This window comes from Diceros bicornis, chromosome 9 (assembly GCF_020826845.1).
Source record: "Diceros bicornis minor isolate mBicDic1 chromosome 9, mDicBic1.mat.cur, whole genome shotgun sequence".
NCBI classification, from domain to species: domain Eukaryota; kingdom Metazoa; phylum Chordata; class Mammalia; order Perissodactyla; family Rhinocerotidae; genus Diceros; species Diceros bicornis.
Genome location: NC_080748.1, coordinates 87,529,726 through 87,549,564, shown reverse-complemented (window position 1 = coordinate 87,549,564; position 19,839 = coordinate 87,529,726). Strand labels below are relative to the sequence as shown.

The 19,839-nt window shown below is 57.6% G+C and overlaps 1 protein-coding gene across 5 annotated transcripts in view; it reads left to right on the top strand.

Annotated features, from left to right (window-relative positions):
* The window catches only part of RASA3 (RAS p21 protein activator 3), a 140,030-nt gene extending 120,423 nt beyond the window's left edge, over positions 1–19,607 (top strand). For all 5 annotated transcript variants that reach the window (XM_058548553.1, XM_058548554.1, XM_058548552.1 and 2 more), the window contains 7 exons: positions 672–745; positions 1,539–1,645; positions 2,154–2,236; positions 7,961–8,169; positions 9,314–9,417; positions 16,595–16,778; positions 18,139–19,607. In XM_058548553.1, coding sequence (XP_058404536.1) covers positions 672–745; positions 1,539–1,645; positions 2,154–2,236; positions 7,961–8,169; positions 9,314–9,417; positions 16,595–16,778; positions 18,139–18,214 — 837 coding nt within the window. In that variant the 3' untranslated portion in view covers positions 18,215–19,607. The remainder of the gene's footprint in view (positions 1–671; positions 746–1,538; positions 1,646–2,153; positions 2,237–7,960; positions 8,170–9,313; positions 9,418–16,594; positions 16,779–18,138) is intronic.
* Positions 19,608–19,839: the final 232 nt, after the last annotated feature.

The following is a 19,839-nucleotide window of genomic DNA, read 5'->3' as shown; positions in this document are numbered from 1 at the left end:
GGTCTGCTCCTGGTCCCCCGCCCCCAGAATGTATCTGAGTCATGGAGCCCTGGCACCCCAGACCCATTAGGGGCACAGTGCTTGGGGAGAAACTCTTCTGGATCTTAAAGCTTTGGTGTTTCCTTTTGTTTGGAAGCAATTGCACATGTTTCTCTCTCAGAAATCATAAACCTGTGGTCCAGAAGGGAAGGAAGGGAGGGGCTGGGGGGCAGCGATCAGCTAATGGAAGGGATCCAAATGGGCAGTGGACATGGAATTGGGCAGGGAGGCCCCGCCCCGGCGAAACCACAGTGGGAGGGTCCTGGGAGATGAGGACAGCTGCTCAGACAGACGGGGCCCCACGCCGTATCAGATCCCACGAGGCGCCTCCCTGGGTCGCCTGTTAAAATGCAGCTGGGCCTCCAGGTGCTATCTGGCAGCCTCTCGGTGGGCCCAGCTGGGCGCAGGGAGGCCGTCCCCGGAGGGGCCGAGGGAGGTCGGGCAGGGGCGGAGGCTTCTCAGCCGCAGTGGAGATCAGTGCTGGACCCCATGCTTCCCACGGGGACCCAGTGTCCTCTCTCCTGTGGTGTCAGGAGGAGACGCGGTATCCTGAGCGTCGTTTCCACGGAAGAGGGAGCACATTCAGGTGTGGCAGTTCCCCTTTTAACCATCTGGTTTCTCTCCGGCTTTAGTTCTTGGATTTGATCTCATCCTCCGGGAGAAGAGACCCGAAGAGCGTGGAGCAGCCCATCCTGCTGAAGGAGGGGTAAGGCCCTGGGCCCGAGAGAGAGGGACGGGGGGCTGCCTCAGCCGAGAAGTGGGGCGTCCTGCTCACGTGGCTGCTGGGCTCCCAGGTCAAGGGCAGCCCCGACCTTTTGGGGCCATGGGGACCTGGGAGCCACGTGGCCTTCGTGCGTTGCTCTTAAACGCACTCAGACTGCACCCAGGGCGTGTCTGAGACGTGCTGTTTACCTCGCTTCTCTGTGCCTGTTCTCTGCTGGACGTGCAGAGCGGAGAGGTGCCATCGGTTGGGGGAAAGGGGAAGAGAGACTGCACAGCTCCGCTCACCCGGGTTCAGGGTCTCACCCCACCAGCTCCTCACTCCCAACATCCTCTGTCAGGAGACACTCCTGCCGCTCGACCAGGCGGCAGGTGCTTCACGTCGCAGCCTCGGCTTCCAGATGCACCTGCCCTGCTCGGGGCTGTGCCGGCACCTCCTCTCTGGGAGCGTCCTCGTCGACACTTGCAGAGGGGAGGTGGGGGCTGTTGCCCTGCTGGAGGAACCCACTGTTGGCACCGACTTGTGGTCTCAAGTTCACTCCAGCACAGGGACTAAACCTTTCTAAAATAGAGACACTTGGCTTTTGAATTTTTAGTCCTCTCACTCAGAAATAAAATTATAAGATGCTGGAAATCCACCGTCTGCGTCAAGTATGACAAGCGTGGTAGTGGGCCGTGGTTGGATTTTGCAGATGTGACTCTGGGCTGCGGGCGGGAGGGCAGGGGGACGAACCCCGAGCTGGGGACGGTCACACACCAGCATGTCCTGTTCACAACAGGTTCATGATTAAGAGGGCACAAGGACGAAAACGCTTTGGGATGAAGAATTTTAAGAAAAGATGGTTCCGCCTGACAAACCACGAATTTACCTACCAGAGAAACAAAGGTAACCGGAGAGCCCGCCCTTCTCGCGGGTCAGAGCTTGTCAAGGCCCTGTCGGTTAAAAGGGGAACTGCCACACCTGAATGTGCTTCCCTCTTCCTGTCTGCTTGTCTGTGTGGCCTGGTGGGAGGCGGGAGTGGGCGGCGCCCCGCCAGGTGCTGGTGTGTAAACGGGGTCTCGTGGGCAGTGGTGATCTTGGCTGTTTGGCCTCATTCTCCTGGGTCTGAAATGGCTCAGATCTAGATCGTGGACGTTGAGAAAGTGATTTCTCCCCATAAAAATGTGAGAACATGGTCCTGGAGACAATGCGAAACGAGGGGCTTCAGTTCCTTACTGCCGAGGCATTGGGTCCCGCCGGGAGCGCCTGAGTGAGGCCCAGGGTTCTCGGCACGCACAGCTGTCCCCCGTGCCTGCGGTCCATGTGTCTCAACCGCCTGGCCTGAGGAGGGGAGAGGACGCCCCTCCTAAGCCGCAGGGGCCTTGGGGGCCGCTCACAACCCGTCTCTGTGCAGGAGACCAGCCGCTCTGCAGCATTCCCATCGAGAACATCCTGGCGGTGGAGCAGCTGGAGGAGGAGTCCTTCAAGATGAAGAATGTGAGTGCCAGGCTCCCCCCATCCTCTGTACTCTCATCTCCCCGACGTCCTGCCACCCAGCTTCTCTCCTCAGGCTCACGGTACCTGGGTGCTCACGAGGCGCCACGTGACTTTGCATCCGAACTGCAGAGCAAAGTGGCCTGGTGCTCCCAGCGGGTTGGCTGGGGCGGGCAGAACCTGCCGGAAGAAGATGAGATGCCAGGGACCCCTGTGACAGGACACCAGGGACAGGCTTGGGGACCTATGGGATTTCTTTGACACTTTTTACTTCGATCTAGTTTTGAACTTACAGAAAGTTCACAAGAATAGAATAAGGACCCGAGGTTGCTGGCCATTGGCATTTGTCCCAGCTGCTGGGCGTATTCCTCGCTCTCCTTATCTCTCTCCACGTATCGTGTAAATGTCTCAGTGTATTTCCTAGAAACAAGGACATTGCATTACCTGACTCCCCAGTGACGGGGGTCAGGACCCCCAGCCCCAGCGCACAGTTGACTGACCCACAGTCCGTGTCGCTTTCCCGATGTCCCATAACCTTCTTTATGGCGCTGTTTTCCCGGCCAGCCCACATCCAGGGTCACAGACACATCAGTCCTCTGTCGGCTCCTTGATCTGGAATGGTCCTCGGCCTTTCCCATGTTTTGCAGCCTTGGCATCTTTGAAGCACGCAGCCCAGATTTTGTGGACACCCCTCTATTGGGGTGTGTCTGGGGTCGGCCGTGGGGTCCGGGTGATGCGTCTTGTCGGGAATCCCACAGAGGCAACACGTGCCTCGGGTGGTCCCCTCAGGAGGCCCGCCTGTGGTTAATCAGTGGTTCCCAGGGAAGACGGGGAACCACTGATTAAGGAGGTTAATACAAGGAGACACACCTGACTGTGCCGACACCTGCTTCTCCTCATAGTCTCGCTTTCCATGGTTTTCTGACCCATCGTGCTGTCTCCGCTTTGTGTTGGTTTCTGCTGTGGGAAGCTTTCCCTTCTCCCCGTGGAGGCTCAGCCACTTGTTTGTCAGGACTGTAAGGACTCCGAGGGCCCCATTTTACTCAGGGGCTGGAGTCCCTCCCTGCCGCCGTCCCTGGGGACGCTCGTGGCCCCAGACCTGGCTGTGGGAACTGGCACGGTTGTTAGATACTGGCATAGGTCTCCCGTCCGAGGCTCATGCGTGCACATGAGTCCTGTCGACAGGTGTGAGCACAGACGGGGTCTCCTGTGAGCGGAGTCCCCTTGTGACATGATCAGCGTGAGCGAGCGGCTGCCCCTTGTCTTCAGTCGCATCAGGTCAGACTTTGGACAAGGCTGTGGATGGGGAGTAGTTGCTGTGTGCCCACAGGATGGGCTGTGGGAACCTCATGCCAGGTCTACTTCTGTTAACCTCTCAGACAGCCCAGGAAAACCCAGCCTTCAGCTCGCTTCCCAGACACTGTGGGGGCCGTCGGGTGGTAGACGGTGGGGCTGCCCTGCACAGGCTCGAGGTCTCGTGTTCTGGTCACCGAGCACTCATAACCCCGTCAAGGAGGAAACAGTGCTGCCCATCCCCTCCCCTGCTGTGGGCACCATGCCCCCTCCTGCCCGCTCCTGCCCTCTCCAGTCCCCCTCCTGTCCGCTCCCGGCCCCCTCCCACAGCCTCAGTGCGGAGCCTGCCTGCTCCAAGGGTTTTTCTGGTTTGTCTGTTTTCACCTGGAAATCTGCACACTCATGTCCTGTTTCCTCCCATCTGTTCCCGTTTCTGCATTTCTGATTTCATTAGATGTATTTTATGTAAGTCACCTGCAGTCTTTTTCAGAGCAAGGCAGGGCTATAAATAATAAATAAGTTAAAACTGAAAATCCTTTAAGTTATTCCCCAGTCATCAGCTTTAAAGAAACCCTGACCTGTGACCTGGGGACGTGACTCTCCAGCCTCCTGCTTCAGCGGTTCACCTCCCTTGGGAGAGCGTGTGTGGTGTCTTCTCTGTGTTGCGAGTGGGTCTCTCCCCAGCGGCCCCACTTTGGGGTACTTCTCTGCAGCTCTTCCTCCCATCTGTACTCCTGGGCGAGGGCTGGAGTGGAGGGGACGATGGCCCCGTTGGCCGGGGTCTCCCTGATGACGATGGCGGTAGGAAGTCCCTTCCTGAGGTGGACAGGAGCTGGCGAAACCCGCCATCCTCAGCAGCCGGAGACCGCAGCCCCTCCGTGTCCTCGGTGCAGAGGAAGGTCACAGTGCACGTCCTCGGGGAAGGGTCGGCTTGTCCCTCACGATGTGTTGAATTACGACGATGCGTCTTATTACTCAGGAAGGTCCAGGCAGGACCCCACCGGGGGTGACCAAGTGTCGTAATTTGGAATCCATTGCAGAAAAGGACGCCTTACCTTACGGAGGAAGAGGGGTGTCCTCATGACTGTTTTTAAGCTTTTTCTTTTTTCTGGTGAGGAAGATTGGCCCTGAGCTAACACCTGTGCCAAGCTTTCTCTACTTTATATGTGGGACACCGCCACACCATGGCTTAACCAGCAGTGTGTAGGTCCACACTGGGGATCTGAACCCGCGAACCCAGCCACTACACCACCGGGCCAGCCCCAGCTTTTCTTCTTAAACTTCAGACAGGTTTCCTCCCGTGCTCCTGAGAACAGCAGCCGTCTGGGGAAACAGCCGGCTCAGCCGGTGATGTCTGTGCCCTCAGCGGCCACACCTTCCAGACTCTGGACGTCCTTGCCCTCCCGAGGTCACTGAGAACTGCAGGGTGGGCTCCACGGTTTGTGCCGTGTCCGGACTCTCTTCCTCCCCGTCACCATCCTGAGGACAAGGTCCAGCTCTGACCTCGTCTCTGGATGCGCCAGTAGACTCTGTGAAGTGGCAGGAACTCACGTGGTGGGAACGCAGGCCCCGACGGTCCAGCCGCGGGCCAGAGTGGCCCCAGGCCCAGTGCCCCCTCCCAGGATCCCCAGTCATGTGCTTCACTGTCTATATCGTCCCCCACCGGCGCCTCCCTGGCCACGCGGACGCACTGGGGGCTCAGGGGTTAGACCTTGGAGCAGCTTCTTCGGACGCAAGGAGCGGTTCCCAGTGACCGCTCGCCTGGGAGGACGGCTGGTTCCTCTTACTACGGCCCTTGCACACTGTGGCCTCCCTGCATTGAGCAGCATTTCCTCACCCGCCGGTCTCCCTCCTGTCCTGTGTGTCTGCCTCTCTCACTCACGGGCAGAGCTCGATGGCTGGTATTCAGTAGGTGCCTAAAGCCGCTCTGGGTCTGCGGGAGATGCTGTGGGGGATGCTCTGGGTCTGGGGGGGTGCTCTGGGTCTGCAGGGGGTGCTGTGGGAGACACTCTGGGTCTGGGGCGGGTATGCTGTGGGGCTGGGAGTGCTACTCTGGGACTGTGGGAGACACTGGGTCTGGGGGCGATGCTCTGGGTCTGAGGGGACACTGTGGGTCTGGGGGGACGCTGTGGGTCTGGGGGGATGCTGTGGGGCTGTGGGGGCTGCTCTGGGGCTGGGGGTGCTGCTCTGGGGCTGGGGGGCACTGGGTCCTGGGGGGTACGCTGCAGGTCTGTGGGGGGACGCTGCAGGTCTGTGGGGGGATGCTCTGGGTCTGGGGGATGCTCTGGGTCTGTGGGCAACACTCTGGGTCTGGGGGACGCTCTGGGTCTGCGGGGGACTCTCTGGGGCTGGTCTGGGCCCGGGGTCTCTGGGTCGCGCTGCACTCACGTCTCTGTCTGGGCCTGAGATCAGCCCCCAGCCTGCAGTGGGTGGCATTGGCCGGACGACGAAGAGGCTGCTCCACAGCTGGATGGCCCCTGACAGCAGTGCCGCTGGCCCTGCACTGTCCGCTTGACTCGTCCCCCCAGCACTATTTGGGGCCATTTCTTGGGCCAGCAGACAGCCCATGGCAGATGGGGGTGTTCTTCCCGGACCCAGGGACGTTAGCACTGTCACACCTGCTCCGGGAGCCGGACTGCCCGCCTCCTTTGTGGGCAGCGTCCTGTAGCCTCGCATGTCTGTGCCCCACCACGGCCGTCCCCAGGATGGGGACCGGGATCACCGTGCCCTTGGCTGGCGGCGTTCCAGACATCCATGGAAGGACACGAGTGTGGAAAACGTCCTGGAAGCAGCTGACCTGTCTTGTTCTGCCAGGACCTTAATTTAGTTTTAAAATAACTCCGACCCTAGCGTCATTTATGCACCGGCCTGTCTTTCCTGCTGCCTTCCTCAGAGCCGCTGCCCCTGGTCCTAACTACCAGGCTAACGTCCCATTCCCTTTGGGAGACGTTTTGGAAGGCCTCAGTGTGCCAGCCCTGTCGGAGGGCCAGCCTGCGAGGATGCGCAGGGCAGGAATCCCCGTCCAGAGGCTTGCCCTCCTCTGGGGATCGCAACCACATGCAGATGGTTCCTCTGAGGCTGTGCGAAAGTCGTGTGCGGGCAAGGCGGATGGCCTATGGGCTCTGGACACGAGCCTGAGTGTTCATCAGGAGCCCAGACCCACAACTCGCTCCCCGAATCCCTCGACACCTGCTCCGCCACTCGGAGCACGTACCCCATCCCTTGGAAGAGGCCACCATTGTCTTTAATGTCCTGACTCCTGGCCTCCCCTCGTCCCTCTGACGAGTCCAGCGTGAGGGCCTTCCCAGGGCTCTGGCTCCCCACCTCCACTTAGTCACCTGCCCCCGTCTTCTGAGTACAGCCTGGCCTGCTCCTACTGGGAGCACTTGACCCTCCCTGGCCTCAGGACCTTTGTACCTACTGTCCCTGCTTCCCCAGGACCTTCACACCTACTGTCCTTCTGCCCCCAGGACCTTGGTACCGATTGTGCTTGTGCCCGAGGACCTTTGTACCTACTGTCCTTCTGCCCCAGGACCTTTGTACCTACTGTCCCTGTTGCCTGGGACACTTTCCGTCTCCTGCTTTCCCTGTTCAACTTAACTAACTCTTAATCATCCTAATCTCACCAGGTGGGTCATTTATTTAAAGGGTCCTTTCCTGACCCTCCCTTTGAGCCTTGACCCTCACATACCCCCTGCACTTTGCGTTCACATTTGTCTTTCTTGTTTGCTGGAAGCTCAGGAGGGTTGAAACTGTTTGGGCTCGTGTGTCTCCGGAACGTGGAACAGCGCCTGGTACTGAGGACTGTGTGTTGAATGAATAATACATAGGAAAGGCAGTGGAGGCTCCAAGAAGCCTCGGGGAGGAAGTAATGCCTGTCTGGAAGGAGGAGTCCCCAGGGCGGTCAGGTGGAGGAGGGGGAGCCTTTCAGATGGAGACAGCAGCACATGCAAAGGCCCCGGCAGGTCTGGGGCGAGGACAGGAGGGTGGTCAGGGTGAGCTCGGACACACCTGCAGGAAAGCCTGTCCCAGCTTAAAAAACAAGGCTGCCCAGTGAGACCAGCCCCGTTGATGTCATGGCCTCGGGGGGCAGGTGAGCCATGCTACTGCCTTTTCGAGTGGGGACCCCCGAGGCCCCAGGAAAGGAAGTACCGTGGCCAGGCTGACCAGGGTGTCCCAGTGGAGTCACACTGGCCTCAGTGCCCATGGGCCCTGCCACTCCTGGGGCCCCTGGGGGGTGCTGCGGCTTCTGGCTCTGTCAGGTTCAAGGGCAGCAGAAAGCCCTTTGTGCCCACCTCGGCCCCTGGGCTCGTCCGTGCCTCTGGGTCAGCTCCGGGCCCTCCCACCTCGGCCCCTGGGCTCGTGGCCTCCTGGTGACCCTGGTGGCTCAGCAGATCTGCTGCACAGCCCCTGAGCCCGTTCTCTGTCCCCTAGATGTTCCAGGTCATCCAGCCTGAGCGAGCCCTGTACATCCAGGCCAACAACTGCGTGGAGGCCAAGGCCTGGATTGACATCCTCACCAAAGTGAGCCAGTGCAACCAGAAGCGCCTCACTGTCTACCACCCCTCCGCCTACCTCAACGGCCACTGGCTGTGCTGCAGGGCGGCCTCGGACACGGCCGCCGGCTGCTCCCCCTGCACCGGGTAGGTCTGTGCCTCTCCAGCCTCCAGGTCCCTCCCAGCCGCCCGGTGGGCCAAGCATGGTTGTCCGGCTTGTGCACTGTACAGGGACGTTTGCCCAAGGAGCTGTGCTGGGGCTAAAATGCAGCCCCGCCCACTCGGCAGGCTGCTCTCACGCGGGCTGCGTCTCCAAGGCTGTTCCCTCATTGTCGAGGAGCCCCCACCCTGGGCCTTCCTCAGGAAGGCTCTGTGCAGACTGACAAGAGCCCTGAGCCTCGTGGGTCCTCCTCCCCCTGCAGGTAGTCGGCGCCGTCCTTGGAGAGTGGGGGACGGTGGAGGAGGGGGCTCCACGCAGAGAGAAGACGGGGCAGGTGCTGGCTTGTTTCTTCTCAGAAGGGTCTGGAAGGATCCACCATCCTGCCCACACCCCCTCTGCTTCTCTGATGTTGGCACATGCCCCTCCTTTGGAAACTGAGGCAGCCCTTTTCCTGCCCCACCTCAGCTGGGCCTCCTGAGGGTCATTAGAAGCTTGTCTCTGCCAGTCCTGGGAGGAGCCCTGGGTGCCCTAAGCCCGGCTGGGCGCTCGGCCGGTCGCCATGCCCATGTGACTTGTGAGCACAGTGATAACTGCTGTGTGTCGCGGTTGTGGGTGTGACAAGTCCCCCAGAGCTCTTGGAGGCGGGGAACAGGAGCTGCAGCCTCACAGACGAAGCCGCTGAGACCCGGGATGAACCCCTGCTGGGTTCCGGGGGTCTGTGTGATGGAGTCCCCCTGCTGCCTCCCAGAGAGCAGGAACCCTCGCAGCCTCGGGGAGGAGAGGGGAGCTGGCGTGTCCCCACCTGGGACAGCTGACCCGCCCCTCAGGGCCCAGTGTGTCGGCGGGGCTGCTTTTGCTCTGGGTTACTTCTTTCCGTAGCAGCACAAGTCTGCCTTGCTTGCTTGTTGTCTTGGCAGATCTGTGGGCACTGAGAGGCTTCCGGTCCTCAAGACCACGGCTGGTCACTTCTAAATACTCGTGCCCTGGTCACAGACTGCACACAAACGCCCCAGCCCCAGTCAGGGACAAGTTCAGTGTCGGCTCATTCCTCGTCTTTAGTGATCTTTGAAAAAATCGTGTCACGGTTAACAGCATTGTTCCTTCCATTCTCTCCTTGCTGTGTTCGGGCAGCGGCCTCCCAGCAAACATTCAGCTGGACATCGACGGGGACCGTGAGACGGAACGCATCTACTCACTGTTTAACTCATACATGAGCAAGCTGGAGAAGATGCAAGGTAAGAGCAGGATGGGGTCCAGCCTCTTGCCACAGGAGGTCAAGGCAGCTTTGGGGACACCTGGCTGGGGTCCCGGTGACACGTGGAGCTTTCTACAGAGGTGACTTGGGGAAGTAAGCCCCTGGAGCCTCCAGTCTGTGTGCGGCTTTATCGTTATGGCTCTGATGGGGAAACACTTTCTGCAGGGTAGGCAGCCGTCTGGGGAAATTACTTTAATAACGGGTTCTACAGATAATTTTAAGATGGGATCTAGCTTGCACTCTCTGAGCTGCCAAATTCCTGAGAAGCTCCTCTGTTTTAATAACTTTCTATACCCCCAGAAAACTTTGTTCTTCTGTGCTTTCCAGAGGGACATGTGAACATACGTGTAAGCATGTGTCGACACGTGTGAGTGTGCACGTGGGAGCATGTGTGTGGACACGTGAGTTGTGTGGACACGTGAGCATTGTGTGCACACACATGCCCAGCAGCTGCAGGTCTGACACTCATGCAGTCTCATGATCCCTGACATTCATTGCTCATGTGCTCTACTGAATTAAGCAGTGTAGACTGCACAAATTGGGTGACATGGGATGGCCGTCTGGGGCTGTGTTCGGGAGAGGCAGACGTGAGGAGAGCCCGCTGGGAGGCAAGTGAGCTGCACTGACCCTGTGTTGGGTCTGGTAGTTCTCAGAGCCCTAAGAGACTCTGGGATGGGCCCTACACCCCTTCGGTGTGAAATAAGGCTGAATATGCCTAGAAACGAGCCTGGCAGGCTCTTTCCTTTTTTGTTCTCCTGATCTACCCACAAGTGTCAGTCGTGGGCCACGGCTGAGAAAATCCTTCAGTCCTGCTTTGGCGAGCACAAGATGCCCCTCTATGAGCTCAGCCACGCCTGTTCTCCAGTCCCCACATGCACCCTTGGATGGCTCATCACATGCATGCCCAGGCTCCAGGCACACACACAGCCGCACACGCATGCACAGGCACGCACATGCACAGGCACATATACAGCCACACATGTGTGCAGAGGCACACATATAGCTGCACATGTGTGAACAGGTACACACACAGCCACACACACGCACAGGCATGCACATAGCCACACAAACGCACAGGCACACACACAGCCACACACACCTGAACAGGCATGCACATAGCTGCACATGCATGAATGGGCACGCACATACACATGCAAGACAACTGTGTATGTGTACGCACTTGCACACACATGCTCACATGTAGGTATGTGCACATGCACGGACAACAGCATGTGTATGCACATGCATGCACACACACACACTCCGCCAGCAAGTGTGCCACACACAGTATCTGGCTCCAGGGTTCCAGGAGGCCATGCAGCGGTGGCCTTGAGGCTGCACAAGGCCTCAAGGTGGCAAAGATGTTGGAGCCGGGGGATGATAGCTTCTTCCCAGTGCATTGATAAGAGTGACCAGAACAGAGGAGGGTGGAATCAAGAATCTTGGAGAGGTTGAGGCCACCATGTGAGACTCGGGTTCATGGACGAGGCTGACTAGGCCTTCTACAGTCGGCCACCTTCCTTCCAGCCACCTCTCTCCACTCGCTGCCTCCCTCTTCGCCCCCAGCGGTGCCACACCACCTGGGGCTGCTGCAGCACCACACTGCCGCAAAGCCCTGTGCCTTTCTTCTGATGCCACCCCGAGTCTGACTAACGCCTGTTTGTTCTGTGAGTCTCCCCCTCCCAGGAGCTTCTCTTCAGCCCCCATGCCGATAGCTGGTGCTTATCACTGTCCTTGCAATGATAGTTATCTCTAATCTGTTCACCTCAATATTACCGTGACCGTTTGAGAACAGAGGCAAGTCTTATTGACCCCAGAGCCTGGCACAAAGGAGGACTCAATACCTGTTTGCTGGATGGGTGGATGGATGGGAGGGTGAATGATAGATGGATAGGTGGGTGGATGATTGAAGGATGGATGGAGGGATGCATGGGTGAATGGATGATGGGTGGATGGATGGATGAAGGGTGGATGAGTGGAGGATGAATGGATGGGTGGATGGGTGGATGAAGGGTGGATGGGTGGAGGATGAATGGATGAATGGATGGGTGGATGGATGGATGGATGATGGATGGATGGATGATGGATGGATGGATGTGTGATGAGTGGATGGGTGGGTGGATGGACGATGGGTGGATGGATGGATGAAAGGTGGATGGGTGGAGGATGAATGGATGGGTGGATGGGTGGATGAAGGGTGGATGGGTGGAGGATGAATGGATGAATGGATGGGTGGATGGACGGATGGATGATGGATGGATGGATGCGTGACGGGTGGATGGATGATGGATGGATGACAGACGGATAGATGATGGATGGATGAAGGGTGGATGGGTGGAGGATGAATGGATGGGTGGGTGGGTGGGTGGATGGATGGATGGATGATGGATAGATGGATGGATGATGGGTGGATGGGTGGATTGACGACAGATGGATGGAGGATGGGTGGATGGATGGATGAAGGGTGGATGGGTGGAGGATGAATGGATGGGTGGGTGGATGGATGACGGATGGATGATGGATGGATGATGGATAGATGGGTGGAGGATAGATTGATGGATGATGGATGGGTGGGTGGATGGATGATGGATGGATGGTGGATGGATGGTGGATAGATGGGTGGAGGATAGATTGATGGATGGATGGGTGGATGGATGACGGATGGATGGATGGATTCATGATGGATGGATAGATGGATGGATGGACGATCAAACAGAAAGTGGTCTGGCACATTGTTGTGTCAGGGGAGAGAAGAAGGGGCACAACGTTCAGATTGGCTTATGGAATGGACTTTTTCGGCCCAATAAGACACCAATATGCTAGTTTTAGTGAGAAATAGTGTATGTATTTATTAGGAAGACAATAGGCTATATATATATACTGGTATACTACAGCATAAGCATAAGCAAATAATAATTCAATAACAATGGAAAGAAATAGGGGGGAAAGAGAGAGAGAAACATCAGATCAGCACTCACAATATCTGCCCCCCTACGCCGGGGAGAGTCCCTTTGACTGATGTGGCTAGGCAGGAGTGCTGATCAAAAGAGGAAAAACATCAGATCCATCGAAAAAGAGAAACATCAGATCGACCGAGATAGAAGCAGATCCGAATAGGTCAAATAACAAGAAGGAAAAACATCAGGTCGATTAAAAAGGGAAACAGACCGACCGAAGGGAAATAACATCAGATCAATCGAAAAGAGAAACATCAGATTGACTGAAAAGAGAAAACATCAGATCGGGTACTTATAACATCCACACCCTTACGCCGGGGAGAGTCCCTTTAATTGACGTGGCTAGGCGAGAGTGCCGATGGAAAGAGGTCCTGGGCAAGGCGTCCCCCGCACAGGCGAGACTTGCCCAAGCAGAATTGTGAGTTGCTTTTATGCATGTTTCTACGTAGAGACCATTTCTATGGGAACTTTTGGTATTTTTCCTTCTCACTGTTATCGCGTGTGTACGTGCACTGTAACTCCCGGTCCTTATCTCGGACCGGCACAGATGGCCGGTCTGTGCCTGTCCTTGATATCCCAGGAGCTTTATAACCTAAATAATTGCAGCTAGTATTGTGGGAGAAGGGCCGGTTCCCACCACAAGCAGCTGCTCTGCATTTTTTTTAGTGTAGCTTGTTTCCCAGGGTCACCCAGTGGACAAACATGGCAATACTTATGTTAAGTCACACATTCAGCCTCCTTTTCAGTAAGGGAATCATCTTGACAACAAGGGTTCGTAGAACATCAGCATGATTGGAGATCTTACAGCTCACTTCATCTAGACACCCAAGCATTCAGTCACTTCTCAATAGTCTTCAGGCCTCTGCCTGGAATCTCAGTGCTTTCTTGAGGCAGATAGTTTGAGTCAGAGCATTTCAGTCGCCTCGAGACACTCCCTTTGTATTAGCCAATCTGTCTTCCTGAGCACTCGGCCCATGGGGCTTATTTCCACCTGACATGGTAAGTCCTTTCCTATGGGCACGGCAGCCCCTTAGTGCTCAGAGGAAGCTGTGTTGCAGTTGTCTGTCGGAGAGGAGATGGTTGGTCTCCCCCACATCCCTCATGTGGCCTAGTCTTGCCTGGCCACCCTCCTTGGGCCCATTCTGTGTCTTTAACAGCCCCCTGAAGTGTGGTGACTGTGAAACCCAGTACTTCAGCAGGCAGGGATAGCACAGGGGTCCTGTGCTGCCGGGCTGTCGTGGGGGTTTGGGCCACTGGACCAAGATTAACGCAGATGAGCTTCTAAAGATGGTGGCAGTTCACCACTATTGTAATGTGTCCTGGGGAAGCCACTTGTTTTTTCATCTACACAGTAGGCACTAGTGCCCACTTTTCAGGGAGTTTGGGAAGGTTAAGTGGGGTGACCTGCACAGTGCATTGAGCACATAACCATTAAATACACGTCAAGTCTTTCCATCCTCTTCATGCCAGGGCACACTGTGATCTCTTGGCAATTGGTCCACTAAAGGCACTGTCTCCACAGGCCTCTCCCCTGACCTAGGTTCAGAGCATAGTTTTAGTTCTGTCCTTTATGTCTAAGGAAGGCTGAAGTCAGGCTTAGGAGCGTGGTCTGTTGGGTCTCTGTCCCTGCTGTCACCTGCCTGTCTGATGTCGTCCGACTTTGTGTGTCTGACCCCATGTTCACTTGGCCCAGAGCTGTGCTCTTCAGTCCATCTGTCATTCAGTACCGGGACGTGGATGGTTGGTCAGCACAAACCACTGATTAACTGTCCCATCGTCTGCTCTGCAGTGTCGCATCTTGTCCTTGGGCTGTTCTATAAACATGTGTCAGCGCCTTGCTGAAATGGACACACAAGCTCTTGGTTTTAGAACGTTATCACAGAGGAAGTGTCGTGAGCTACTGGGATCCATTTTATTTCTCCTCCCTGAGCTTAGCTCGTAATCTATTTAATAATCATTCAAGAATTTGGCATCTGATACATGACCATGGACGCCTCCTTCTTCATGTTCCCAAAATGACAATCTGCTCATCCACCCAGTCCTGAGACCTCCCTCGGGGCTGGCCTCTCTAGTCATGCCCAGCACTCACCCATCAGCCTCACTCTTTAGTGCCCGGCAATGGGATTCGTCCAGATTCACAGGCTTCAATCCAGAGCCAGCTTTGGCATCCGCCGTGAGACAGACGGGGCACGTCACGCACCAGGCCAGCCCTGATTTCCTCCTCTGTGAAATGGGATGGCAGGGGCACCAGCCGGCCACGTGACTCCGAGGACTGAGAGCAGTAACCCTGTGGATCAGTCAGCATGGCGCCCAGAGCTGAGAAGCGCCTGGTCTGAGCCACCTGTGTCCTTGTCCCTCCCCGCAGGTCCCTGTCCTCCGGTGATTCTTCGTCTACACCTAAGCTGCAGACCCCTCATCAGTGAGGGTGTCAGCCCTCCCCGCTGACACTGCGCCTGTCCCGACAACGAGCATTCTCTCGTGGTTTCTGCTTGCCTTTCACAGTATTCCCAAACGTTTGCTCATTTGGGCCTCAGCCCTCTGACTGTCCCTGCCGTGATGTTCCTTTCCATCTGTCCCCTCCCTCCACATCTATGGCAGTGGCAGCCACAGCTCACACTTCCTGCCAGGCCCTCGCCAGGAGCCTCACGGGGTGAACGGGGCCCCGGGCCCCCTTTCCCTCTGGGTGCACTGAGGCCCGGGAGCTTAAGTAACTGCCCGTGTCCACACGGTGACAGTGGTGGCTCTGGGGAGACGCCCAGCCAGTCTGGCCGCAAGCCCGTCACCCTGCACTTCACCTGAAGGACGAAAAGGCTGGGCTTGCAGGGCTCAGGCTGGTGCCCGGGGCTCCTCCCCACCTTTCTTCTCTTCTTTTTCCCTTGTGTCTGGATCCCTTATCTTTCTCATGTGAAATTCCCTTTTCTTTGAAATTTTAAATCCTCCAAGTTTTCCTTTGCACAGACTTGTGATTTTTCAATAAGAATTAAGAGATTCCCCTGAGTTGGAAGTAAAGACAGGAAGTGGACGCCGGAGCTTTCTGTGATGAGGAAATAGTGATGGGGTTTGGTGAGGAGCCCCTGGATGCTGGCTCACCTGGGCCACCTGGTCTCTGTGGCCCTGGAGTGCAGGGCCCAGCTCAGACAGGTCAGGGGGCCCAGCACAGGTGTTTGTGGACAGGTGGGGGGCCCAGCGAAGGTGTTTGGGGACAGGTGGGGGGGCCCAGCACAGGTGTTTGTGGACAGGTGGGGGGCCCAGCGCAGGTGTTTGGGGACAGGTGGGGGGGCCCAGCGCAGGTGTTTGGGGACAGGTGAGGGGCCCAGCACAGGTGTTTAGGGACAGGTGGGGGTCCCAGCGCAGGTGTTTGTGGACAGGTGGGAGGGCCCAGCGCAGGTGTTTGGGGACAGGTGGCAGGGCCCAGCACAGGTGTTTGGGGACAGGTGAGGAGCCCAGCGCAGGTGTTTGGGGACAGGTAGGGGGCCCAGTGCAGGTGTTTGGGGACAGGTGGGGGGCCCAGCGCTGGTGTTTGAGGACAGGTCGGGGGGCCCCAGGCCCAGCTCAGGTGTTTGGGGACAGGTTGGGGAGGCCCCAAGCCCAGCACACGTGTTTGGGTGCTTCCCATGGGGTCCGATGAGAAACTCACCTACTAAGCAGGTGGAGGAGATGGACAGAGGTCCTAGGAAGCTGCTGGCACAGACTGGGCGAGAGGTGACACCTGCGAGCATGGCTTCTGGGCCCTGCGTGTCCCCAGGTGGTGCGTGTGTCCCAGCCATGGGGTTTCCTTATAAATGCTGGGTGAAAGAAGCGAGTGGAGCCCTGGCACCCTTTCTAAGATGGGGCATTCCTCGACCTCTTCTCCCCAGACTCACCCTGGGTGACCCCACAGGCCTTTGAGCCAGCCTGGCGCAGCATCAGTGCTGGTTCTGGCTTGGTGAGCAGTGGGGCCTGGATGGACACAGGCCACCCCGGAGAAGGGCTGGTTGGAGAGGGGCTAAGCCCTGACGCTTGGCCATCAGACTCGCAGAATCCTCGGTTCCTGGGCCCCTGGTTTCTCACTCCCGCAGGCTTCTCCAGGGTCCAGTGCTGGCCCAGCTCTGGGGGATGGCTTCTTTCCATGCATTTGCCTGTGAATGGACAGCCCTTGCCTGAGGAGGCAGGCTGTTTGGGTGCTCCCAGCGTGCACTGACCTCTGGACTCTGCTGACAGAGGCCTGTGGGAGCAGATCCGTGTACGCCGGGCCGGAACAGGAGGAGTACTCGACCTTCCTCATCGACGACCCCCAGGAGACCTACAAGACGCTGAAGCAGGTCATTGCCGGGGTTGTGGCCTTGGAGCAGGAGCACGCCCAGTACAAAAGGGACAAGTTCAAGAAGACCAAGTATGGGAGCCAGTGAGTACCGCGTCCCGGTGCATGGGGGTTCCCTGGGTCTGGAAGAGTGTGGGGACAGGGAAGGGGCTGCTCCAAGGCCAGGCCTGCCTTAGAGCCACTGTGTGTGGCTTGGGCCTGGGGTGGGCTGCCTGTCTCCTCCAGAGCAGGACCTCCCCGTACTCTCCAGGGCCCACTGGACAGTGTCCCAGGCGGCACCTCCTGATCCCCTGCCTCCCTCCCCCCCGCCGCCTCCCAATACCCCCTACCCCTCGCTTCCTGACTGACCCCCCTCCTGCCTCCCTCCCCCTCTCCCTGCCTCTAGACCCCTCCTGCCTCCAGACCCCACTGTCTCCCCAAGCTATTTGCTTCTGAAATCAGGCTTTCCTGGGCCAGCGACCCTGCCCCCAGGAATTTCCACACCTTTGGCCTCTCTCCAGGCCACGCTGGGCAACAGGAGCAGGTCCGCTCTGGACTGGCCCCCAGTCTTGGTCCCCACTGTCATCTCTTGAGGTGGGGGTGGGCATGCAGAGACCAGACTCAGCCAGGTCCTGTGTTCCGTTCCACGGCTGCTGACTGTGCAGCCACGGGCAGGTCCACCAAGCTGTGCCCCTCCTTCCGCCCCACGAACGGAGTGTGATGGGCCTCACGAGTTGTTAGCACATTGGGTTAAGTTACATAAAGGGTCCCCTTGTTAGCATCACTGCCAGACTGTCCCATCCACGGGTGTGGACCGCCATGGTGGAGCCCCCACCCGCCCACACAGCCTTGGGGGTCAGGGGGCGGTGCGTCCTCCTCCTCCCTGCCTGGAAGCTGTGGGCTGGATCTGGAAGGGAAGTGACGGGGCCCTGGGAGACCCCCCCCCCCCATTGACCAGGGGGCTCAGGAGCCTGTCCTGTCCCATAAACATTCACGTCACATTCCAGGTCCCTTTCACAGCGGTTTGTTGAGAGAGCCCACCTCAGCCTGTCATGAACCTTTTATTAACCGCGGTGAAGCGCGGAGGAAACAGCTGGGCGCTCGGTCCTGTCTCCCCGGGGGCAGCTGTGCAAGCACCCGGTCCATCTGCGAGCAGGACTGAGCGCCTGCAACAGACCAGGCGCTGCCCAGATATTAGCACCACACCTCCCGGAGCTCACGGTCTCCACATGTATGTGCGTGCCCTGCACACGCATGTACACACTCTACACACGTGTGCACACACGTGACCTACACGCTGTGACGAGGGTCACGTGTACTTCCACAGGCAGCCTTGGGCGGGCTTTTTCTTCCTTTCCTGTCTGCATTTTCCGTATTGATTACAGGGAATGTAGACAGAAGACACCTGCAGAAGTGCAGGGAGCGTGGGTGCGGGGCTGTGCCTCACGTTCCCCCTTCCTTTCAGGGAGCACCCCATCGGAGACAAGAGCTTCCAGAGCTACATCCGGCAGCAGTCTGAGGTCTCCACCCATTCCATGTGAGGCCAGTCCCGGGGAAGGAGGGAGACGAGGGTGGAGCGAGCGAAAGGACCCACGTCGGCAGCTCGCAGGGACGAAGGCGTTGAGCTCGCGGCCTCCAGAGGCTCCGGGGCCGTTTTTGTGGCTGCCGCCCACTTGAGTCACGCCAGTGGCCAGTGACCTGAGCTGGCCTTTGTGGAACGCGGTGCCAGCGACATGCACCCTTGGCAGAGCGTGTGCTTCTCGCACATGCGCTTTTGCTGGCTCTGCAGTGTTTGCACGCAGGGAGCCTTCCAGCTCTCTTCTCTGACGTTCTGCTTCAACACGGCCGGGACGTTGAGAGCACTGTTCTTTCCCGGGAGCTGCCAGCCCGACGGCCATGGGCGAGCCCTCCTGCTTTCAGCTTTGATTGTTGGGGTTCCTCCTGCTGGAGGTTCCATTTGTGCTGGGATGTGCAGAACTGCACTGAGGTCCCGATTTGAGGATGCTCTTGATATTTCAGGGTACAGGGTCCTCCTGCAGAGAGTTCGTGGGGCGGGGGGGTCGAGTCTTCCCTCCGGAGGTTGGAGCCCCGCTCCTGCCAGCTGCTGTGAGGTGCCCACAGCCTGCGGTGCCACCAGAGCCACGAGAGGCTGAGCCGGTGTCTGCTAGGGCCCCACTTCAAGCACAAATTGTGTTGTTTTGCTGTCCATGGGCTTAAGAGTAGCATCCACGTTTGCCACCCCTTGTGGAAGTTGGGGGAAATTTTTAAAATAGAAATGTGCATTATTTCCCAGCTGTTTTGCTTCATGTTTTTAAAGGACTGTTTTTAATTAGCTCTTTGATGTAAAGTAACTCAGAACATCTAGCCTGTACTCATTGAAGGCAGGGTGCCGTGGAAGGGCAAAAAGGGACATGGTGTGTCTCGTGGAAGCCAAGTAAAGTCCTCCAGAGAAAACCGAGGAAGGGAAGAAGCCCTGAGCCTGCAGACGCCCGAGCCCAGCATCAGGATTTCACCATGTCTCTGAAGCCCCTGGAAGCTGTCAGGGCCCTGGTGGGGCTGCTTGTCTACTGGGGTGGGGGTCCTCACATGGGCGGTCAGCCCTCCAGCTGCTGGCTGGCTTTTCCCAGCCCGTCCTTACGGCAGCCGGCACCAGCTGTTCAGACACGTGGGACCATGTGCCCCGTGCCCATCTCTGCTCTTGTGTGCAAACGCTGTCCTTCAGACTCTTAATCTGGATGGCAGATAGTAAGTTACTTGTTGTCACAAAAATGGCCGAGGAAAATGTTGCAAAAAATAAACTGTGGGATACACAGCTATTAGGCTGCACCGAACTTCAATTTTTAACATGGATTTGTAACTTAATGTTTCTGTTTATAAGATACTGATGATTTGCAATGTATTTTACTGCCAATTAAAACAGACATTCTATTCTTACTGAGGACTGCCCACTGATAATTGCACATGTGGCAGGAGGGGTGTGTGGGGGAGCGGGGCAGGTGGGGAGCTGGATGATGTACCTGTGATGACAGGTGAGGTCTCTCTGACAGGTGAGGTCCCTCCAATGACACGTGAGGTCCCCCTGACAGGTGAGGTCCTTCTGACAGTTGAGGTCTCTCTGACAGGTGAGGTCCCCCTGACAAGTGAGGTCCAGTTGTGGGGCTCTGGG